General features: G+C 37.8%; 3 protein-coding genes across 3 annotated transcripts in view; 2 read left to right on the top strand and 1 right to left on the bottom strand.

The window, feature by feature from the left end:
• Positions 1-25727, bottom strand: part of LOC118799623 (centromere protein P) — a 110643-nt gene that overhangs the window by 51530 nt on the left and 33386 nt on the right. The window lies entirely within an intron of this gene.
• omd (osteomodulin) lies at positions 1667-14642 on the top strand. Its single transcript, XM_036559588.1, has 3 exons — positions 1667-2023; positions 6622-7546; positions 12241-14642. Exons 2-3 carry the CDS (start codon positions 6646-6648, stop codon positions 12426-12428), a joined length of 1089 nt encoding a protein of 362 aa, XP_036415481.1. The 5' UTR covers positions 1667-2023; positions 6622-6645; the 3' UTR covers positions 12429-14642.
• On the top strand, positions 18396-24680 carry ogna (osteoglycin, paralog a). Its single transcript, XM_036559589.1, has 6 exons — positions 18396-18631; positions 19515-19617; positions 21577-21741; positions 22217-22419; positions 22695-22787; positions 23872-24680. Exons 1-6 carry the CDS (start codon positions 18479-18481, stop codon positions 24040-24042), a joined length of 888 nt encoding a protein of 295 aa, XP_036415482.1. The 5' UTR covers positions 18396-18478; the 3' UTR covers positions 24043-24680.

Raw genomic sequence — 25727 nt, 5'->3', positions numbered from 1 at the left:
GTGATGAACAGAAATTGGTACAGTCTGCAATACTACATTAGTAGTGTAACATGATTGTGATGCACGTAAGGGAAATGTGAGCTCATTCTGACAGATCACTTACAGTATGAACTGCGCATTCTCAGGGAGGGTGTCGACTGAAAACAAGCTAACTACAGCCTTTAATGCTCAAACAATGCAACTGCATCAGACAGCCTGATTAACAGAATGCAGCTGATATCGTTACACATTTCTGCATTGCGATGTACTGAGTCACAATTCACTTTCACACTCCTATTTATTGTGTTTTCTCAGAGTAGAAGTGCTGATCTAAGAACGGTTTCTGTTAGCAGTCATCCTAAACAAGAGAGCAATCTGAGCCTAGTTTAGCACCCATACTCTGAGAAGCTTTACAAATACGGGCCCAGATGTTCTACATTTCTTGCCTAATTGCTGTAACAAGTACCACACCACTCATTACCACTACACTGTTAGAAATAAAGGTTCTGTGCCGGTACATTTCTCGTTTATCAAGGTACAAACAATATGAATGTTCCCTCAAAGGTACAACAGTGGCTTTAAGGTCCAACTGTGCACCTTACCTAAGTTTTTCCCAGTGGAAAAGTACATATTTGTACCTTTTCCTAAAATAAAAAGCCTGGAGACGAGACGGGGTGTGTGGAGTCAACATGACTAAGAAAATATAATTCCAATGCACTATGGTACAATTATGTTCCCTGACCAAAGGTACTGAGGATGTACCCTTGAAGGTACCACCCCAGCGACATGAGGGGTACTGTCCCGGTGACAGTTTCATACATGTGAATGTTTCTTAACTTCTTAGAAACCTCAACTGCAAAAAAAGTTGGAACAGTATGTAAAATGCTAATAAAAAAGCAGAGTAGTGATTTGCAAATTCTTTTTGAGATGGCACAAAACCACAATATTCAATGTATTATCTTAGTTTAGAAGGTAGGTTATGGACTGCAGGCAAGCCAGTCTAGCAGCCAAACTCTAAATATTATTAAGATATTTCTCTGGGTTCCTTGAACATTTTAATGTTATGCACTATACAGCGTAAAAGACCATTGTAATTGATCATTAAGAAACATTGTTCTTAAGTGTTTATTTTATTGACTGATTTTTTTGGCACAGTGGCGAGCCTCGACCCATCCTTGCTCATAAAGGACTAGGCCTTTCCTGCACTCTCCTTTTACACCTAAGCATGACTGCATCAACTGTTTAACAGGTTTTTCTTAAATATTTTACAATCTTCCAAGTTTTAAATTGTCCTGTCCCAACTTTTTTTGGAACTTGCTGGAGGCATCAATTTCAGAATGGGCCTATATTTACAAAAAAACAAGGGGCTGATAAAGTAAAACATAACATATCTTGCCTTTGTATTGTTTTCATTTAAATACAGGTCAAAGTTCATTTGCAAATAACTGCTTTCTGTCTTCATCTGCATTTCACACTGTCTCAACATTAGAACAAAACAATTCACTAACTCAATTTTGTCACATTCTATTTCCCCATTATTAATAAAAGGATATGAACATTGAGTATTATCAGAGCTATAAGAATGGTTAAAAACCCTCATGAACAGCAGTGCCTGTACAGCTGTGGCCCTCCTTCATAACACGTTTTATTGTTCATATGTGAAAAAGCACATTGAAGTTCCTGCTTCATATGCTTTGTCTGGAAACTGCAGCCTCACCTCTACTCAACAAAGGAGGAAAAAAAAGAAGGAGATGAGACCACAAGACTTGACTGAGGTCACTGAGCACATGGAACCCAAGGCTTCCAGAATCATTTCCCCAGCAAAGAGGCAGAACTCAATCTCTCTCTAATGCATACAGGACTGCTGTGAGGAAAAAAAGCCAGGCCATATTTCAGCCTCATCTCAGGAGAAAAAACAGTTCTATTTGCCTAAAGCAACATCAGTCAACCTGAGAGGATCCCCCAGTGCTTCTGTATCTGGCTTTCATCTGCAGGAACTCAATTGCAACACTGTTACCGCCCAGGAAGAATAACTCATATACAGGTATGCTATTATGACTTCCTATGCTCAGTTGCATAAGAGAGTTAACAAAATGCATGACCATGTTTGAGAAATTAGTAACACACTAATCAGTGAGGAATCCATTTTTTATTAACATGTAAACAATCTATGTTGGTTATTTGTATATATCTATATGGACAACACTCAGCCTAAGTGCTTTGAGTTAATTCACTGGTGGAAAAAAACACAATAGGCTTGTTGAAAAAAGACGGACTACTTTATTAATTATGAATTCCAGGATTATGTAACGTGACATTAGCAGAAGCAGAATTCTTCTAGGAATAGGTGTGGGATGTTGTATAAGGTTATTACGCTGACTTAGTTACTCGACTGTTTTTCATAATGCTTCGCATCAGACACTTCCAAGTGCTCTTTAGCTGTTCCAATCTTCAAATTGCAAAGCAGTGCAAGCAATTTCAAAGAAAGATTTTTTTTCTTGAAGGAATAACTATAATCTTTTGCAAATGATAGTTTATAAATGTGTCATACATAAACAATTCATGCAAAATAGCATTTTAAGTTGTGTATCCTGTGTTATCGTATTGCTTAGGGAGAAGCCAGGCATCAAAGCCTTTGGGCACCTGTTATACGTTAGTGTTCGCTATTGCTTATACAGTAAAGTGCAAGAGGGAGCATCTTTTTGGTGATCTCATGGCTGATGCCTGTTCTCAATTCTAAAACACTTTTGTGCTTTCATACCTGAAATGTTTGGATATGATTACATTCTGTTTGCTGATTGTACTTGTGCATGAAGCCACATTCACTAAACAACAGTCAATGCTTGTAAAACCTGACAAGCTGATAAGTTATGGCCCCAGAATCAGTGCCCTAACATGCCTTTCCAACTGTAGTTTTCTCTCACTCACTTCAAGCATCACCTGGTCAAAATTCCACTTTTTAAACACTCCGACCTCCTGTCACTCATGCTGCCCTCTACACAATAAACTCTTGGCCTCACAGTTTGCCTCTTGGAGCCAAGATGGAAAACGGTCAAATAACTTTCAAAGTTCTGCCAAATTCAGTGAATGTGACATCCACTAAAAAGAGATCAGCGGCCCAATAGTTTGTGCAAAAATCATAGTGGACATAAAACAGGTGAGGGTGACGATGCATGGTGACATCATGTTTCAGAGATGTGAGAATGTGCATCTTGGAGATTAAGCACTGAATCATGGGCTGAATCTTTATACCAGTACTAACAGGGACCATTGATGCTGAAATGCCATAAAGAAATTTGTCAATAATAAATATATCCTGGACTGGAATCTAGAGCTAATCCATCAGTGGTCCAAGACATGGAGGGGATTCAAGAAGTAACTCTGTCCATATGCTCAAGAGGGAACAACATTCAAAATGACTTCAAAATGATGAATTGCATAAGTGAAACACAATACTTATCTACAACCTCGATTCCAAAAAAGTTGGGACGCTGAGCAGAATGTAAATAAAAACAGAACACAATGATATGCAACTCATGTAAACCATATTCTAAAGGAAAATAGGAGAAAAAAACAACATATCAAATGTTGAAACTGAGAAATTTTATTGCTTTTGGAAAAATATATGCTCATTTTGAATTTGATGCCAACAACACGTTCCAAAAAAGTTAGGACGGGGACGTGTTTACCACTGTTTCATCACCTCTTCTTTTAACAACACTGTAAGTGTTTGGGAACTGAGGAGACACTGCTGTAGTGTTGAAAGTGAAATGTTTTCCCATTCTTCTTTGATATAGGATTTCAGTTGCTCAACAGTTCAGGGTCTCCTTTGTCATATTTTTTATTTCATAAATGTGCCAAATGTTATCAGTGAGTGACACTTCCGGACAGCAGGCAGGTCAGTTTAGCACCTGGACTCTTTTAATACAGAGCCATGCTGCTGTAATACATACAGAATGTGGTTGTGCATTGTCCTGCTGAAATAATAAAGGCCTTCCCTGAAAAAGACGTCATCTGGATGGCAGCACATGTTCCTAAAACATGTATGTATTGTTCAGCATTAATGGTGCCTTGACAGATGTGCATGTCACCCATGCCATGTGCACTAATGCATCCTCACATCTCACGGATGCTGGCTTTTGAACTGTGCACTGATAACAAGCTGAGTGGTCTTTAGCCTGGAGTACACAGTGTCCATGATTTCCAAAGAGAATTTCAAATGTTGATTAGTTGGACCATAGGACACTTCTCCACTTCACCTCAGTCCATCTTAAATGAGACCGGGCCCAGAGAAGGCGGTGGGGTTTCTGGATGCTGTTTATATATGGTTTCCTCTTTGCGTTTAAGAGTTTTAACCTGCATTTGTGGATGCAGCGACAAACTGTGTTCAGAAGTGTTTCTGAGCCCATGCAGTGATTTCCACTACAGAATCATGTCTGTTTTTAATGCAGTGCCACCTGAGGGCCCGAAGATCACGGCCAACAAATACCATTTTTCAGCCTTGTCCCTTACATACAGAGATTTCTCTGGATTCTTTGAATCTTTCAATTATATCACGTATTGTACATGGGCGGCACGGTGGCGCAGTGGGTAGAGCTGCCGCCCCACAGCAAGAATGGCCTGGGTTTGATTGCCGGCCGGGCGGCCAGGGTCGTTTCTGTGTGGAGTTTGCATGTTCTCCCCGTGTCTGTGTGGGTTTCCTCCGGGTACTCCGGTTTCCTCCCACAGTCCAAAAACATGCAGTCAGGCCAACTGGACGTGCTAAATTGCCCCTAGGTGTGAGTGAGTGTGTGACTGTGTATGTCTGTCTGTCTGCCCTGCGATGGACTGGCGACCTGTCCAGGGTGTATCCTGCCTTCCGCCCAATGACAGCTGGGATAGGCTCCAGCACCCCACCGCGACCCAGAAGGATAAGCGGTTTAGATGATGTATGTATGTATGTATATGTATGTATTGTACAAGATGAACAGCAAAAGTTCTTTGCCAATTTATGTTAAGAAACGTTATTCTTGAATTGTTGCACTATTTGCTTGTGCAGTTTTTCACAGAGTGGTGAACCCCTCCCCATCTTTATTTCTGAAAGACTCAGCCTCTCTGGTATGATCTTTTTATACCAATTCATGTTATTGACCTGTTGCCGATCAACCACCAGATGTTTTTTTTTTTTAAGCATTACACAACTTTACCAGCCTTCTGTTGCCCCCGTCACTACTTTTTTGAAATGTGTTGCTGGTAACAAATTCAAAATGTGCATATATTTTTGAAAAACAATAACATTTCTCAGTTTCAACATTTGATTTGTTTTCTTTGTACTATTTTCAATGAAAAACAGGGTTTAAATGATTTGCATATGATTGCATTTTGTTTTTATTGACATTTTGCACCAACTTTTTTGGAAATGGGGTTGTATATGCCATGGCTGCACTACTATTTTAAGTTTCATCTCCATTATTACATCAAGTTTAAATTATTGAAGTGCTGTCTATTGTGACAAAGTGATTAAGGCAGCCAAAAAACCTACATTTACAAAAATTTAATGAAGAATCAACATTGATGAGATACCAATTTTCTTATAGTAAGAAACAGACTGTTTATTATTTTCTCCATAATTGATCAGAGCCAGTTTTGCTTGTAAATGATACTTCAAACTCAACATACTTCCGGAATGAACTGATTCACAACATTTCTAGTAGCTGAAAATAACTGATCAAGACAGCCATAAATGGAAATTGCCTTTTAAAAACTGCCTTTGAGTGACAGGACTACATAGTGGCAGTCACAGTAACACAGTAACAAATGCATTACAATTTCCATTTCACATTGACTCGGAAGACTTCCCAGTTTATCTTTCTCCAACAACGTATTTTGGAATCTCTGAAAGGCTATGCATGGTTTATCATTGGTTTAAGTTCTTATAGGAAAGTCTGGCCACTTGGCAGCCAGCTTGGCAATGGCCCAGTTATTTCCAGTCATAAAAGGCCAGACTCCTATCTCTTTGAACAGGAAAAGGTCTATAAAACTGAAACTTAAAGTCACATTGAATATTTGAAATTATGGATAAAATCGGACAAAAACAGCATAAACAGAGTAGCATTTGGCTCAAATGCACTCAAATGAGGGGGAGATTTTCTCGCATGCAGCTTAAACAGCAACCTGACTGAATTGTTTTAGTTAGATGCCATGTTGAGCGCTGTAGGCTTCTCCATTCATATTTCAATGAGTGACCCGTCTCCTCCTTCACAACATCTCTGATTAAGATTTTGATTCTGATTTTTATTGTTTGTCTACTTTTTGACAACATGGTTCACTTGGTTCGTCATTAACATAGTAACTTTGAGTAAAGATTACTTAATTAATAATGTAACCAATCGTGATGGTCATAAATGTACCTTTCAGCAACAGCACATCAGGCTTTGTGTGAGAGTAGTTTTACTGTTAAACAAGTGTGTGCATCCCACTGCCCTTTGGATACTGTGGCAGATCGATTAGATTATTTAGAGTCATGAGCAAGAAATACAGGGAAAAACATGTATCTAAGAACTGTAACAGAGATACAAATGTGTTTAAATGTGTTTGTGCTGGCCAATGGGATTACAGTGTCTTACTCCTCAAAACATTCTTTTGTGTCTCTGTTCCAAACAGGGAAAATAAACCACAATCAAAACGATGGGTTTTACAAGCATATGGACAGTACTTCTACTAATTTTGCTCACTGAATTAAGAGTGCTATGTCAAGATCATTATGAGGACTATGTCACAGCAGAAGAGGCATTACCAGACACGTACACTTACACGTTTGACGTATATGAGTGTGCTAAGGAGTGTTTCTGCCCTCCTTCTTACCCCTTTGCAATGTACTGTGACCATCGTAAGCTTAAAACAATCCCAGATGTTCCGGGACACGTCCGTCACCTCTACGTTCAATTTAACGAGATCGAAGCCATCACCGCGAAACCTTTCACCAATGCTACATCTCTCAGAGACATCAACCTCAGCCACAATAAACTGCAGTCTTCTCTGGTGGAAAGAGAGGCCTTCACTAAACTTCAACAACTCATTCACCTTCACCTTGAGCACAACAATTTAGAGGAAGTCCCTCCCTCTTTGCCCAAAACTCTTCAAAGACTTCACCTGGGCTTTAACAAAATCTCAAAGATAACAGGTGACACTATTCGAGCACTATCAAGCATGACAGTGCTCGACCTTTGCAGCAACAGACTTACAGATGCGGGCATTAGAGGAAGAGCCCTCTCTGGCATGAAGAACCTCCTGCAAATCAACATGTGCAGCAACAAACTCAGGTCTATGCCGCCTGACCTCCCTGCATCCTTGCTGCAGCTGTCAGTGGAGAACAACTCCATCAGCTCAATACCTGAGGGCTACTTCAGGAAGACACCAAATATCCTGTCCATCAGGGTGACGCGCAACAAACTAAAGGCAGTTCCATACAATGTGTTCAACCTGTCAAGACTGATGGATCTTAACCTGGGCCATAACCAACTCTCTAAAACCTTCCTCGTTCCCCAGAGCTTGGAACATCTGTATCTCAATCACAATGACTACAAAGGTATGTTAAAAAGATTATATGAAACTTTAATTGTAATAATTAGCAGCATTTGCACTTACATCAATCAGATAGCAAGCGAAACTGCTAGCAATTTATTTGTTCATCGCCTTAAAAGTATCATGAGTTTCTGTTAGGACAATACTTGTTTGAAAGCGCAGCAGTATGAATTCATTTAACCACATCTGCGAGATTTAGCCGCATCAAAGATGCAGCTCTGGACATCTACCAATACTGTGCTGGCATGAAAAAGAGGGTCACAGAGTTGCTGTGTTGTGGCTCTGAGTAAGCACATGTTAAATGATAAACATGATAATGATAAACATACTTAACATGAAGTGAAGATGAATAAATACTTTAACTTTCACAAGCCTAATTAATATTAATAGTTATTATTATTCTTACAATAATTACAATAATAATGGTTTTCATATAGCACTCATCAAGAACACAAAGACGCTTACAACTGAAGAGTTTTCCTAAATGCTAAATATCCATTTATTTCATATCATTTATCAAATCCTTTATTTATAAATATTCTGGACACAATGAGTTTTTGAAATGCATAACAGATGATGTATAATAGAAAATACATTTTTATTTCACTGTAACAAAGGTGGTATTAATCATAATATGACACTGACCCTAAAATGGTTTATAATGCGTTTTAAAACCAACCTCTTCAATTATAATACACAGAACACCAGAGGATACATGTGGATACAAACAAGGACAGTAGTACGCGACCTTTATGAGACATAATAGTGAAGTTACATTAGGTGTGGTGTAGGTTGTAAGTTAGGCAAAAGAGATTTGATTTAAACATGGAAAGCGAGTTAGACTGTCTGACTTGGGAAGGAGATGAGAAACAAATCTTGACAAAGCTTTTTGCCAAAGCTATGAAGGCTGGATGAAGGAATGGTTATCAGCTCAGCTGAAATGACCTGAGAGTACTGGTAAAGTGGTGAGGGAGAAGGTCAGACATATAAGTTTTAACAAATCCTGACCAACAAATCAGCTCACTGATATATTGGAGAACATCTCGTCGTTTATATATATTGTTACGGGCATTTACGCTACCAATACTGCATTGACATTCGAGACTGCTCTGCTGTTATTTACCCATGTAAGAGGGGTAACACGTTTTCACTTTGCACTCTTGTTGATGGGTGAGCGCTGTAGAAGGAAGAAGTAAGACACGCCATTGTTGGCTAAGATTATTTTTCACGCCCGCTGGTGCACTGTGGCGTAATCAAAACTGAGCAGAATTGTGCCTTTTTAATAGCCTGGTGAATTTACAAGGAACACGAACTAACCATTTTTATTTTAGGTTCACTTCAATCACTTACACTGAGCAAATAATCTTTACTTTTCAAGCAGAACGAAGCTTTAGTTTAACTTTAGCTCTAAGAAACAGCTGAAGCTAACAGCTAACAACAGTCAATATCAATACAGAAGTCAGATAAACTAGACATTACATATTAGCGCTACTGATAAGAAGCATGTCAATTATATCATCTCATTTCTGAAACACAGGCATGTACGATAGTCCTTGTGCTTATTGGTGATATGTCTGTCAACTGAAGCAGTAGGATGAATCCTGAAGTACACAAACGCATCTTAACCACTTAGATACAATTTAGTGCCTCACAACTCAGTCATTATTCCACCTCGCAGCAGGAGAATAACTCGAAACAGACTAAACCAAGTATGAAGTTGTTCAGAGCCAAAAAGTGAAACTGTTTTTGACTGTCCAAGTCATTCACCCCCTGAGCACTCATTTCACTTACAGAAGACAAGACTAAAGTAAAAAAAAAAAAAATTAAAATGCAAAAACAAGCTTCCATCAAGTACAGGGATTTCGCAACAAAGTTACATTACAATGCATGAAATCTATTTAAGATTCATGTTCTTCTGATTTATTTATTTATTTATTTATTTTTTTTTACAAAAAAATCAAATTTTTCAAAGGCAAAAAAGACAAATTATGATTACAATGAAGTGTCAAAATGTAAGACCTTACAAATCATTTAAATAACAATGAAATTGTGAAACAGTGATTAAAAACACAATTTTTTTTGCTGGTCAGCACAGATGTGTTCAGTTTGAGAAGCAGCGGATAAACGGATAGAAGGAGAAACAAAGAAAGAAAAAAGAAACCATGGCCACGCAAAATTATTTCACGGTTTCTATAAGGGACATTAGATGTGATAATCTCTGTTAATCCGAAGTATAAACAGAAGATACAACTCCCAGAAACATCTACATTACAGATTTGATACCATGACATCTCCCTCGATACAGCAAAACAACAGAAGCAGAAAGGGAAGTCCCTGTTGTCACAACAGCACCATCTGTAGACAGTTTTTGAAATAGCAAAGTCCCTCACTATGAGAAAAAGAAGAGAATGTAGTAATGATGTATGACAAAAGGTTACTGAGCTGCACAAATCAGAAAATGACCGGCTACAAGAAAATAACAAAATAGCTGAAAATGCCCATTTCCACTATCAGGGTAATAAACGGGTTTGGTTTGAGCAGCCAAAGAATCTCCAAGGATCACAGCTGTGGAATTACAGACAGTAGTTAGGTCTTGGGATAAGAATGTCTCTCAAACTACAATCAGACGCCACCTACACAACCATAAGTTGTTTGGGAGGGCTGCCAGAAGAAAGGCTTTTGGCTTTTTGACAACAAATACCAGAGAGGGGTTTGGTATAGACACAAAAACAGCTATGCAGAAAAGTACCTAAAAATAATAAAGAGGCCCTGGACAACTTGTTCAGTATCATGGAATCCATCAAGAACCAGTAGATATTAAATCAAAACTTGCCTCAGCCAGGAAGCTTAAACTGGGCTGTAGCTGGATCTTCCAGCACAACAATCATCCACAGCACACCTCAAAATCAAAAATCATTCACTGACCACAGAATTAAGATTTTGGCATGGCCATGCCAGTCCCCCGACCTAAACCCATAGAAAACCTGGGGGCAGAGCTGAAGAAGAGAGTCCACAAGTGTGAACCTCAGAAGCGGTAGGACCTGGAGAGATTCTGGATGGTCTCAGATCACTTACCATGTGTTCTCCAGTCTCGTTAAGCTTTACAAGAAAAGGCTCAGAGGTGTTATCTTTGCAAACGGAGGCAGCACAAGTACTGAATTAAAGGGTGCCAACAACTGTGAAACACAAAGATTTGAGAAAAATATTTCTTTCATGATAAGATTGTTTTTTTTTTTTCTGTCAGCCATTGTACTTTAAATAAAGCTTAGACTTTTGTTAATATTTTGAATGAATGAACAAAAAGATCAGCAATAAAGAATGTTTTCTACAGCCGGTTTTGCTCATGTTTATGCGGGGTGCCAATATTAGTGAAGGGTACTGTACATTTCAATGTAGATACATGTTGTGCGTTTATGCAGGCAAAGTGTATATAAATAGTTTTGGCAGCTAAAATCTAGCTTCATTCTTCCACTGAATTTTTAGAATTCTTACTGAATTATTAAACTGAACATGTATTGCTAAAAAATTGTTCTATATGAACCCAGACAAAAAATTAGTCACCTTGTGTGTTTAAGGTGGTAGTAACTTCAGGCTCCTGCAGATGGCATTACACAAGGATGATCGAGCTATAAATACCTGCAGGGTGTGTGACAGGATTCACAGATGGTACAGTGCAGTCCGTTTGACGTGTGAAAAATAGGTCGCAAAGCAGACGTTAGTGATTGGCAAAAAGGAGTAATTGCATTTGGGTGTGCCAATTGGGTGTGCCCTATAGTGTAAAGGAAGTAGCTGAATTCTCAGGAGTATCAAAGCGTACAGTCACATGAGTCAACCAGCAGTGGCAAAAATCACAGTCTACAGGAAATTCTCATCAGAACTGTGGCCAAATAACGAAACTGACAAACAGGGACCGTCTGCGTGTTTCACAGCTTGTGAATATAAATTGTATCGCTTTTAGGCAGGAATTGCTTCTAGAAGTCGCAGAACGTAGGTCCTTTACAACCAACCCTTTACAAGAAACAACCAGAGGATCCACCCAAAGATTCCATAAGGTTTGGCAACCATTTTTAGACAACTTTTACTGTTTCTGCTAGAGGTACCGGTAAATAGAACTACGTATTTAGGCTTTAATTCATGGAAAATCACTGTAACAGAAAATACTTCTTTTTTTGTCTATGTGTGTGTGTGTGTGTTCGTGTAGGTGCGGTCTTGTTGATTGTATGATCATACATGTTGTACGTTGTTTACATTCAAAAAGGCAATAAAAATATTTGAATAATAATAATAATAATAATAATAATAATAATAACAACAACAACAACAACAATTTCTGAAAGAACACTCTACAGGGAATTGCATACCATGAACATATGTAGCAGAGTGGCACGCAAGAGGCCTTTGCTCACTTTTGGGTTACTGTGGGCAAAGAGACACAAAAACTGGACTGTTCACAACTGTTAACGTGCTATCTGGTCAGATGAATCTCGTTTCTGCCTGTATGTGAATGATGCTAGGCATCGTGTTCATCGTAGACCTCAGGAAGCCTTCAGTGAGGACTCCGTGCAAAATGTGGTTTAAGCTGAAGGAGGCTTTTTTTGGTTGAACTTGCAGAGTTTGGTTGAAGTGCAGAGTTTAATATAGTAATGATGACAAAACAGTACATGACTAATGTAATTATTATTTCTCTTCTCATTACAGAGCTGAATGTTTCCCTAATGTGCCCATCAGTGAACCAGGACCACCCTAATATGCTCACCTACATTCGCATTGACAACAATAAGCTTAGAGGATCTGTGGACTACTATGCCTTCAGCTGCTTCCCAAGGATGAGAATGATTTTTTATGGTGAACAACAGAAGCCCGATGAGGATGAACCTTCAAAATAACAAACATATTCAAGCTTGATGATGTTATTTAAAAACGATTTATGATAAAGTTATGTTCCTGAAACATATTATAAAATAGATATATCAGATTAAGACACACAACAGTATTGGGTAACACTTTATTTGGAATGGTCCTTTGTAGATGATAAATAAATTCAGATTATCAGTAACACATCAACAACGTATCAGTGAAGTAGCAGTAGTGAAGCATCTGAATACATTGAAGTAAATATCTTGTGGATGTTCTGTTCAAACATTACTTACATTGAGTAGATGTACTGTTAATATTTTACTTTCATTACACAAAACCTAACCCTAACCCTGGCCCTAATCCTAACCTTAACCTCAACCCAAAAACCTAGTCCTAACCCCATCCCTTTTTTTTCACATTTTACTGAGTTTTTTGAGTGTTTAATCGAAAAAGGACCACTCAAAATAAAGTGTCACCCAACATGTAAACATTCAATATTTGTCTCTTTAACCCTTCTTGCATGTGCATGATTTAATTTACCTTGGATTTACACAGAAATACTTCCATATTACGTGGTACTATAAAAAAAATGGAATGGAAATGCAAGTTAAGAATTGTGCTTGAGGATGTGGCTTCGCGTGAATATATGTTGGTTTATATTATCGGAATTTTGTAGCTCCGTAAAATCGATCAGTAAGAAAAGGACATTTTAAAAGTTGAAAGAACCTCCACATAACAAAGTTTCTAGAAAGAACACATGTGAAGGTTTGTAACAGCTTAAAAGGGGTCTTTTGGACTTTTTAACACCTTGCCACAGATGGTCCAGCAAAAATCATCTGGTGCCTCTGAGGACCAGTTTGAGAACCAGTGCTTTAAGAGGACCAAAAGTGGTTCTATGGCATCACTCAAAGAACCTTTCATAGCACTTTCTTTTTTCAAGAGTGCTCCGACATACACTCAGTGGCTAGGGATAGGGTGGGACCTGCTTTTGCCTTTAGAGTGTCCTGAATTCTTCAAAGCACAGATTCAACAAGGTGCTAGAAACTGGACTCAAAGACAGGCCTTAATACCTTCTCCTGACAGCAAGTGAAGTGAGTGACATTGACAAAACCAGAACGGTCCCATTATGGTCAACGAATCTGTTTACACAATCATCAGAGTGTGATATGCCACAGTGTTTTCAAAGGATGCCCCATTTTTATTTTTTGATGTTTCTCATTGCACTCATGCCATAAGGTGTCATATGACCCGTCATCTACGTTTCATAGTCATAAACGACAGTGTAATGTTACAAAATGATGGTAGACTTAGCCACGTTATCTAGCCAAGTTAACTATGTCAACTATTCATGCTAGTGTGGGAAGTTAGTTCATCAAATACACTCTCACCTGTGACATCAGCTATATACTAATAATATTTCATTTAAATCTGTGAAATATGTAGACAAAATAATCTTTTAATAATGGATTTACATCGAAGATAAGTATCTTAACCTTTCATCCTGCAGTTAAAGTCTGGAACTATTATCTGATCTGGTCTGGATTAAGTTTTGAGTTCAGATATTTTGAAGACCTTCCAATGTGATGCAATACTACACTCTTAAAAAGGATTCAAGGGTTCTTTAGGAAAGAAAATGGTTCTATGTAGAACCATGAACACAACCTTTGCATGATTAAAGGGTTACAAGCTTTACACCATAACAATAGAAGATCACTTTTGGGTGCTATATAGAACCATTTTCAAAAAAGTTCTATGTAGAACCATCTACAGCACATCAATCTGAAGAACCCTTTTATGACGCAAAGGACCCTTTAATCATACAAAGGGTTCTTTTAGTGTTCATGGTTCTATATAAAAGCACTGTCTTTACTAAAAACACTAAAAACACCATCTTTTTTAAGAGTGTACATTTCAACACCCACTTGCTATACATGCTGTTGCATGTAAGCATGAGGAGGTCAGGCAGGGGAGCATGAGTCAACTGTTAAGTCTAACGCAGGTTCTGAAATGTTTCTGAAATAAATAAAGAATTTTAATGATTGCATTGGTGTCTATGACTTAAAAGTCACAACAGAGGCAGCAGAAGCACCTAAACTCCTCACATTCTGTACTGAACTGTAGAGGGAGGCTCTCTATCTTTCCCAGTGCATTCTGTCTTTGCATTTATTCCTTCAAACAAATAACGATGGGAACATATGCATAGGTTGTTTGAATTCTTAATAAATGGCATTTTTAAAACAAAACTAGCCCTGTTACTGTGGGTCTTTTGCGGGAAAGAGAATTTCTGGTCTGGGACAGTCGACATCAACCCTTCTCCTGTCAGGTTCTAACTTAATATTCAGTTCAGTTCAAACTGTTATCTGCTACACCTCATTCTAGTAATCAGTCTCCTCAGAAGACCATGATTAATGTGATTACGTGTCAGATATGGGTGACTCTACAGGTAGTGAGGTCTCCTGGACAATTTTAATAACCACTGGTCTAGCATTGGTCTGCATTCACTTTTCTATTCAGACTACGACATATGCTGTTTGTCAAAAAAGCAAGAATAAACAACTCTACACTACAAAAATTGGAATCAAAGCATATTATTCTGGGAAAGCTCAAGTTCAGTTTCATTCAAATGGTTTCAAGCTGATGATATATCTTGGTAGGAGGAACTGTTAAAAAATTACAACTGCTTTGGGGTGGATTTTGGGGGAAGTGAGGTGATTTGATTTTTTTTTCTTTTGCTGGGTTGCAAATACAGAAAGATAGACAGCTGAAGTTACAGTTATGATGCTGAATATTATACTGCAGCTGTATGTGTGGCTAGGCCAGGGGTCAGCAACATGTCGGTCTGTTCCTGCCCTGTTGTGGCTCCACAGCAGAATTAGATTTTTAGGTAAAAATAAAATAATCTTCCTTTGCAGTAAAATAAAGCTCTGCTCATTATTTTAATACAGTTTTAACAATAAATGGTCTTAAACGCTGGAGTTAACGTATAACTGCTAATTCACGCTTTAACCCTGAAGATCGGCTTACAGACTGTTGGTCACCACAGCAACACGAACAACAGTCTCACCTAGCTAGTAGCTAATGAAAAGACAAAGAGAGAGATTTAAGATGAACATCTATAAATTGAAGACGATCTGACTTATTTGCATTTATAATCACTCCAGCTGGTTTCCTGATAAATTTAATCTGTAGCAAGAAACTGTCAAACACTAAAAAGTCGCAAAGCTAAAGTCAGCTTCACGTTCAACGTTGAGAGACATTTTACAAGAAGCTATTCTATTTCTGTCTAAAAGTTTCCTGCGAGAAATGCGTCGACAGCTGTATACGCAGTATTGTGAGAGGACACTGCATAAAGAAAACATGAAAACAATATAAAATCATAAATTCTGTCAAACCAAAAAAATGTAACTGGACATGAATGCAACTGAACCTGATATTATTCTTCAACCAAAATTCTACACCTAATCCTAGCCTCAACTTCACCCCAGAACCTATATTCAATCATAAAGTTGACCCTAATCCTAAAAGTGCTGAGTTTGACCTGAACTCAGTCTATCTGCTTTGCTTACAGTTTGAGCATCTGGAGATAATCCTTATGAGACTCCAAATAAAGCATGATAACATTAAGATTAGTTTGCTGAGTTCTTGAAAGACCTTTATAAAAACCTTCAGATGTTTTATAATATACAAAAAAGTGTATAAGTGGATCTGAATTTTAATTAAGATCCTCTGTTTGAATAGTCATTGAAAATAACAACATTTGGAAGCAGCAAACATCAAATGTAACAAAATCTGCATCAATTTGCAGCAATTTACAACAATCTCTTCACATTCGAATATTAATCTGATGCCACTTCATGCACACTGTTTTATAAAGATAAGTGCTCCACCTATAAAGCACATCATGAAAGTTTCACATCTTATGAGTCTTGTTCAACCTAATCAATCAATGAGCCTAGTTTTCTTGTGCATGTTATCACATATGAATCTGTAATGAACAAACTACCCCAACCACTGGTGCTGAGATGAGAAGAACCAAACTATGCCACCCTGACTGAAAAATGTACTACAGAATATTAGCACTGTAAAAACATTTTCCAGTACTTGGCACTCTTCCCGGCATAGTAAATTTTTACAAGTTCTTATAATTGCTAACACACCTGTAACAGGCCTCAGTTTCAGTCCACTTGTTTCCATCCCTCGAATGTTTATTTCTAGAGGCCCTTCTCATCTCGTCCCGAGGTACGCAGAGGGGGATACAAATCATGTGTTCTCCATTAAACATGTTTTGTTTTAATTGTGTCTTTATTAAAAGCAGTCTGCTCTCCTTTCTCTATTTTATGCAGTTAGTGTAAAGATATGTTGGGTAAAATGGGTGAAGGCAAGTCACAATAAACCACTTATTAAATCTACAGAATACTGCACTGAAGCAAGGTTTATGTTAAGTGTGACAGCAATGATGAACAGTGCTTTTTATACACGAAATCTGGCTGCTGCTACATTTTGTCAAGACTAACTTGAAACCTCACAGAACAGTGCAAACTTGGGCTGTGACAACAACACTGATTATAGCGGGAATAAACAACAGCTGGCAACAAATCTTATATTAGTTGGCCTGAAAATGTTTACACTTCCCATCTAATGTCACATAGCATAATTAATAGAAAATACAGATACAGCACAGAATCGTACATGGAATCTTTTTAGCATCATCTAAAAAGACAGTTTGTGTTTAACATAGCTGCTAATCACATTTTTCACACTGAGTGCGTTTACATGCACTCAATAATCCGATCGTAATCAGATTTCTGCAGTTATCCGATCATTCAAATGGTTATGTAAACAGCACACTCTTAAATTGGAGTAAGGTCTAGAAATCTGATTAAGAAATCTGATAAAGAGGCTGGATTTTAGCTCAGTAATCAGATTTCTCACTGCATGTAAACTCTTACTCTGATTTCTTTCGGATTTCTCAGTCTGTGCATGTACGAAAACAGACTGCGGAGCCAGAAGTAAGCAAGCAGTGCTGCCGCGAGACGCAGCAAAACACTTCTGGAGCGACGCTGAAACCAACTATATGCTTGACAAAATTAAGGATTTAAATATTCTTCGTCTTTTAGATGATGTATGTTCATATTGTCAAGTAAAACGGCTCGAGAGTTTTAAAAAAGCTGCAGCATGAAGTTTGAGTTTTGCATTACGTTTCGTCACATCATTTTCACAAGTTTATTGGCTGGCTGCAAAGCAATTACTGCCCAACTCATGTAGACCTGGAGTTTCCTTATTATCTAATTACTCAAAAAAAAAACGCATTGACCGAAATACTGACAAAATCTGATTTTCTGCAGTTATCGGATTATTAAGTGCATGTAAACACACTCATTGACGAAAATAACATTATCAGAAACATGAGAGAAAATTGCTAATTTTTGTAGACTTTAGGAGTCAGAGTTGGTGTTTGATTTTTGAAAGAGCAATAGCAGAAATAATGCTTTTCATTAAAAAAAACTGTGTATAGTGTTAAATAATTTAATGTTGATTAATTGATTAAGGAAATAATTGTAAGTTTCAGCCTTGGTGCAACATTACCGTAACATTCATTTAATGTCAATTCTGGTGAATCTAATAAAACCAGGTTAGCGAAAGGTGCCGTAGTGGAGCCAATAAATGATTAATGAAGACATCTTGTTAGAAAAGCCAAGACACCATGAAAAATTCCACTGTGCTAAATAAATGAGATTATCAGCCAGCACTCCAGAGCACTACAAAAGTGACTAGCCTTTTTTATTGCTTTCAGGTCTCTGGCTGTTTAAACAGAACACATTTTTCTTCAAACCACAAACATGGCCAGACACTGCCTGAGACACAGTGATTTGATCTGACCAGACAGAATGCAAAGGGTTAAGGTCTGTTCCATAAACTCTTGCTTAAGAATCCCCTGGCAGCTACTCATGTAGCTTTAAATACTGATTTGACAGATCACATTTTACTCACAGGCACCAAGAAAATAGCCAACCACCGCTTGGGCTGCTGTCTTACGCTTTAACAGAGCAGGGAACACATCCCGGACCGTTCAGACACGATGGGTACCAGACTGAGAACACTTATTTACACTTTTATATTTGCATCATGGGTGATCTTAGCCTCAGGGACACATTACTACCAAAAGTCTCTGCTCACAAAAGAGGATCTACTACCTATGGAAGAAGTGCATTTGGAGACAAAGAAGTCAAAGGTATTTATACTACCACTCTTTTGACTTTTTACAGTATGAACTTTGTAAGCAGTAAAGGTCTGTGCTGTGAACATTTACTGTAAATAAGCCATTTTTAACATTAATGTATTGGACAGCACATTATTATTTAAGGTAACTATTTAAAGTAAGTATTAACATAAGTTTTAGATCTGGAATACTTAATATACAAAGCACTTTTTTACATTAAAAAGCATGTATGCCTGTATGTGCTTATGGTATTTACAAAACGTATTCAATTAGTTAAGACAATGCAAATTAAGTTTTACAAAAAAAGCATGGGAAAACATTTGCAAAGAGCTTGCACTTTACTACTATAACAATCTAAATGTTTTAGACTAAAGGTAAGTTTACAATTCTGCCTGCCCATCTGTGCATTTTCATACTTTCTCTTACACTGATGAGTCAGACGAGTTCATTAGCATTTTGCAAACCAGACTTCGCATTGTTAAAATAAACACTGAAGATTGATAAGTCCTAATCTAACTCAGTTCCAGCAGTTGGCTAAGTGCTGTGCGGACTCAAGTTGATTACTCAGCACTGCTATTGAGCTCCAAAGGAGTTTCCTCAGGCTAAAGCACTCCCACCCACATAGCAGCTCCGTCCTAACCCAGGGGTGCTGAAAACTCTCATAGACACCTGGAGTCTTACAGGTCCTGACAGGCACTAAAATCCAGCCCTAAAGCCTGAGGAAGTTGGAAAGTAACTTTTGAAAAGGGATCTTACCTTTAAGCAAAGTTGTTATTTAAAAACATGAGGAGGTATATAAAGATATAAAGCACTGACCTGCATCTCTAAAAACGCAAAAAGGCTGCAGAAGGACAACTGTATGCTTCATGTGATCACTTTCATTTTTGCCTTACAGAGACAGATAGAATTCACTACTGAAAATGATGAAGCCAGTGCTGTCTTGCCTGCCGACACCCCGGAAAACTCTGTGCCAAGCCCTGGTGAGGGGGATGCTTCCGGTAAGGCAGTGATGGCACTCATCACCTCTCCAAAAGCAGCAGATTACAACTGCTGTGCACTGTAGGGCCGGACCAATATATTAGTTGGCTGATAAAATGTATTATTTATCAATACTAGTAAAAACCCACCGATATTGTTTTCAGGGCACTTGTTTTATATGATAAAGAACACCGTAAATGCTAATTTACAATGACTTTAAAGATCTAATGCAAAGTCTTTACAAATAAGCTGCTTACATTTAGCTTGTTAGTTGCAGCCCAAGTGCAAATAACTACAACATGCATTTAACGTCAATAACAGGAGCAAATAAATGAACTAATACATCACTCGAAACACCATCGTCGTTGAGAAACATCACAAAATGCAGCCAAATCTAACCTTTAGCATGAAAATGACATCTTCGCAAAAGTGAAGAGAACGAAGTGCTAATGAACAGAAACCAACAAAACCGCTAAAAATTCAAAGAAGCTCCACCCATATATAAACATATTTATGAATATTTATATTCAAGACTTTGTAAAAAACAGGCAGTGAGTAAAACAGTTAAATAAATAAAACCAATAGTCTGTTTACCAACCATATAAAATTATGTCGGCCAACATTCTCGGTTATCACAATTTTTAACTCTTCAAAATCACTATCGGTGCTAAAACATAATCAGTCAGGTTCTACAAAAAGTGTCCTAACAGTCCTGGAGGCTGCCAAGTCTGTGAGCTGAAAAAATATGCTAGCATACTAACAGTATGTCAGAAAAGAACCATTTTCGATTAATTAAAAAAACCTTTCAATGGATAGTTCTTTAAAGAACTACTTTTACAATCGAGATATGCGAGTGTCAAGAATCGTTTTTTCAAGGGCTCCCGAGTGGCGCAAACGTCTAAGCGTTGGCCCTATCATCAGGAGATCGTGAGTTCGATCCCTGGTGATGCTACAGCCATCCGTAGCCGGGAGTCCGAGAGAGCACAATTGGCCTCGCTCTCTCTGGGTGGGTGGGATGGCTGCCTTTCTCTCCCCATCACTCACTCAGCGCGATGCTAGTCAGCGCAGGCGTCTGTTAGCTGACGTAACAGATCTGGCGGTTGGCGCGTTCCTCCGAGCGCGTTCAGCTGTCCAATGACGTTGCATGAGCGGCAGTTTGAAAAGAAGTGGTAGCTGACTTCACAGGTCTCGGAGGAAGCCCGTGTTAGCCTTCACCCTCCTAGCGTTGATAGCGTTGTGTGTGATTGGGGGAGTCTTAACTAGCGGGTGGAATTGGAGACGACTAAACTGGGGAGAAAATCGGGTAAAAATTAAAAGAAAAAAAAGAACCCTTTTTTCAACTTTAAAGAACCTCCACATAAGGTTCAGGAATAACCCTTAAATTGGTATAAACTCTTGAAAATAAAGACGCAACAAAGGGTTTTTTTGCACAATGTCAAAAAAGAACCATTTTTGCTTCACTGAAGAACTTTTCACCATTTAGTTGTTTAGAGAACCCCCTTTTGTAAAGCAGATACGTGAGTGTGAAGAACCTTTTTAAAGTTTAATGTAAAGGTTTAATTAATTAATGTAAAGGTTTTAGAAAAGTTGGTATAGTGCCTTTAAACCTTTGAAAAGTTCCTCGCACTCACAAATCTCTTTTTCAGACAAGAATCATCAGGAAATCAAAACTGTTTATTTTATGTCGTTCTACATTTTGGCTGCCGAAAGAGAGGACGTTTGATTTGGCCCACCAGAAAGCTACTCTAACTCCTCCCCTTAAGCTAATTAGAGGACCCATATTTTAAGTATATATAACATATTCTTATTTTCCTTTTAAAATGACACTTTTTAACCTACCGTATCTTCATTATATGTATATTGTTTGTCTTTTTGCTCTACCAACTGCATTGCACAAGACTAAAAGTCTGGGCACCCCTGGCGTAGTGCAATACTGTAGTAATAAAGCGTAACAAGAACTTTGTTTTATCACCTTCCAGACCTTCCTACCTGCCTGCTGTGTGTGTGCTTGACTGGATCAGTGTACTGTGAGGAAGTTGATCCTGATATGATATCAGTGCCAGCTCTTCCCAAAGAGACAGCCTATCTTTATGCGCGTTACAACAAGATAAAGAAGATAACCCAAAAAGATTTTGGCGATATCGGTAAGTTCTGCCCTAGTCTGTGAAAAAGAGATCTCTGCCTTTCTGCCTGTTTACCCTACAGAATAACTCCTCAGACTTCTATAAACAGGAAAGAAGAAGACAAACAGCAGCGTTTGACAAAAACGCATTTAAAACAAGGAATTCACAAAGCCCACTATATCACTGAACCAGACCATACCTCAGAGATTTCCAGACGTCTTGCGAGTTGTAATAAATGATCCCATCTGTAAACTGCACTATGTGATGCAGGATGTGTGTTAGGAAAAACAAGTACATGTGTTTATCTACTTTGTCTGAAGCATTGCAGAAGAAAAAACAACCCCTACTTGGAAAAACTAGCTGTTTCTTCAAGGAGCACTTGCAGACAGCTAGTTTAAATAAGGCTACATTATTATTTGCATTCATAAAAAGGAACACAGATGACCTAAACGACTGTGAATAAGGCTTTACTTGTTTTTTCCTTTGTCTATTGCAGTTACTCTGAAAAGAATCGACCTGACTGGAAACCTTATTTCTGAGATTGAGGACGGGGCCTTCTCAAAGCTCACGCTGTTGGAGGAACTCACCCTTGCTGAGAATCAGCTGGTGAGGCTCCCGATGTTACCACCCAAGCTAACCTCCTTCAACGCCAATCACAACCTCCTCAAGACCAAAGGAGTCAAGGCGAATGCTTTCAAGGTACAGTGCCATGAATTATGTAATGCCTTACATGGTTCCACTTCACCCTCCCGATGAAGCAGACATTAGACATCTGTTTGAACGTCAAGGAAAGAACAACAAGCTGAACAGGCAACTCTGTGTTTCTATGCTATAAATACATTATTACTCTCAAACAGGGTTGAGAAAGAGCAGCCAAGAACATTTTGAAGTTTCAGGCCTGGTTTAATGTCCAAGTACAAAATCCCTCAAATCCTAAGTCTGACCAGTCATCTGTGCTGAATGTTCTTTTACAGAAACTGACCAAACTCAGAAATCTTTATCTCGCGCACAATCAGTTGGAGGCAGTTCCAGTGATTCCAGAGAGCGTGTCTATACTTCACCTTCAGGTAAATGACTAATGCTGTGTGTGGAAAATCTTGTATAATAGATTAAATCATATTTATATTAATCACAAATACCAAACGTATACCTGCCTCATTGTTCATTCTTATGCTAAATGTATTGTTTTGAGTTGCCAGTGCTTTCATTTTAGAGTGCTAAATTAATATTACACTCTGAAAAATTGAAGGTTCCTTGGAGTGACGTCACAGAAGAACCAATTTTTGAACAGTTCATTAAAGAACCACTTTTGTAAATATGTGATTTTAAAGAACAGTTTCAAACTAAAAGAACCTCCATATACAGGTTCTACAACAATAAAAGTTATTTTTTCCTAGAACAGTATATTCGATCCAAGGACCATTTAAAAAAAATGTTAACTGCAAAAAATGTAAAGGTTCTACACCAATTGAAACTTTTTCTAAAACAGCACATTTAAGCCAATATCCATTTAGGAATTGCTACTTTGAAGCAACCTCCACATAATGTAAAGGTTCTACATCAACTGAAGTTGTTTTCCTACAACAGAATGTCCAAGCCAAGAACCTTTTAGGAACCTTTTCTTTCAAATAATCTCCATAAAAGAGTTCCCTACCAATTAAATGTTTTTCTTACAACATTAAAAAGTCATAGCCAAGAATCTTTTAATATAATTTATTTTTTGTGTTTTTCTTTACCAATTTAGTGTTTTTTTATTAAAACTACATGTCCAAGAACCATTTAGGAGCATATACTTTAAAAGAACCTTCGCATAATTTTTTTTTACCAATCCATTTTTCCATATACTGTACATCCAAGATCCATTCAGGAGCCTTTTCTTAGAACAGCACATATAAGCCAAGACTGTTTAAATGTTTTACTCTAAAACAACCTCAACACAATGTAAAGATGTCAATGCAAGGTTTTTCCTAAAACTGTACGTCCAAGGCAAAAATCGATCTATCACCTATTGCACAGGTCATTTACCAATTAAAGATTTCTCCTAGAACAGTACTTCAAAGCCAAGAACCTTTTAGGAACCTTTATTTTTGAGAGTTTAAAAAAGCATAAATGTGAATATCTGCAATAACTATTCTCTTCTCTTTTGTCCAGAACAACAACATTTCAACTGTTACTGTCGACACCTTCTGCAAAAGCAACGACACCTACTACATTCGCCCCAACATGAATGAGATCAGGATGGATGGGAACCCTGTCGTCCTTGCACAGTACCCCAACAGCTTCACGTGTCTCCAGTCTTTGCCAATTGGACGGTACCAATGAAAATGTGTCATACAGACATAAACTAAAATTAAACATGGTCTCTGAAAAATTAGTCTCTGAAAATGCCTCAAATGCCTACGAATATGGACTGAAGGTTGGTTCATATCCAGTTTGCCATAATGAAGCAAAAGCAGGGTACGTGAAACGTTTTTCGACAACTTGATTACCATATTACGTAAGTGTCAAAACTGTCTCTTGAGCTCCCTGGCTTTCTATTATTACTGTTGTAAATGGAAGTTAAACAAAGTATATCCAGTGTGTATATAACCCTTCCAAAGAAAGCTGCTGCATAGTACATTCATGGCTTCCATACCAGCTGGACTCAAACTTCCAGCATTCCTCTGAATTATGTGAATCACTTTCATTTGTACTGTTCGAGAAGTCTTACTCTGGTTGAAATTAAGAAACTTACTAAGTTAAGTAAGAATGAAAAGTGAAGCATTTACCCTATATGTGCTTCTACGAGGATCTATCAGTCTATCCTGATAACTGTCTTTGAATTTTCTGATAACTATTTATGTGATGCAATAGTGATTACTACCTATGTGTGAATCATCAAGTAGGCTGTACAGTAATGCATTATATTAAATCCCTATGCTATGTCTTCTGTAGTTATTTTAATAAATCTTAAGGTTTTTTTTTTAAACCTATGCCTCCATTCCTTTTTTGCCATGGTGCGTTATGAAATCACTACCAGAATGCTTTGCATTAAGAGAGAGAAAACTCATTTTAAGTAGTCATAAAAACAAATCTCCATAAACTGCAAAGCAAACTCTTCAGTTGTGCACGCAAAGGGATCTGGAAAATGTGGGTTAATATTATTCCATTCTGCTGGCCAAATTGGCAACCATCTCAGCTGTACGCTCCAAGTAAATAATGGAATGGTTTCCATATTGCTTCTGCAGCTTCACGTCCAAATTTTCATTGCCATCGTGTCATGGAATTTGTTCCTATTTTGACATAAACCATATCCTGAGCAATCCCGTTCAACATCACAAAGGCATCACAAAGTAGCTATTATGAGCTAAAGAATTAGCAACACGATAAACTGTCAGGAGAAAGAAAAAGTGCACAAGAAAGCCTCATAAAGGGAAGATTAATGTTAAGCTGTTCCCCATATTTCAGAAGAATTTTTCGTGTACTCCTCTTAAATTATCATCACTCATCTTTGCTGGATCTTATTCAGACCTACCAAACCTCTGAGGCCTGTGCACTGTGGAGGAATCTATAAATACATTCAGAAATATTTCACACACATCTAAATAACTTCAGATCACTGAGGGTCATTCTGAAGTCTTTACAATGCTATGCAAAGCCTTGAGCCACATGAGAAATTATCTATAGCTCTCCTCAAGATCTCCAGCATCTACAGGTACCACAGAATACTAGTTTAATCAATCTTTCATCAAATTAAATCAAGTGTTCCTGATGAACAAATTCATGTGAAGGTCAGAGTGCAGAACTGTATTTTTCAAAACTAACGTATCAATAATTTTAGTGAACACAAGAAATTCTTATGTTTTACTGTATTTGCATATTTATATTAATGTATAGTAACAATGGGGTCGTTTGTAATAACTAACATGTGTCCGATAATCATACAATCAATAAAAATCATAGGGATGCACCAAAAGATTAAAAAAGGCCTACAGCAAGGTTTTACATTTGAAAACTAAAAAAATATT

Source organism: Colossoma macropomum, unplaced genomic scaffold (assembly GCF_904425465.1).
Source record: "Colossoma macropomum unplaced genomic scaffold, Colossoma_macropomum, whole genome shotgun sequence".
Taxonomy (NCBI): Eukaryota; Metazoa; Chordata; class Actinopteri; order Characiformes; family Serrasalmidae; genus Colossoma; species Colossoma macropomum.
This window is presented reverse-complemented; position numbering and strand designations above follow the sequence as displayed.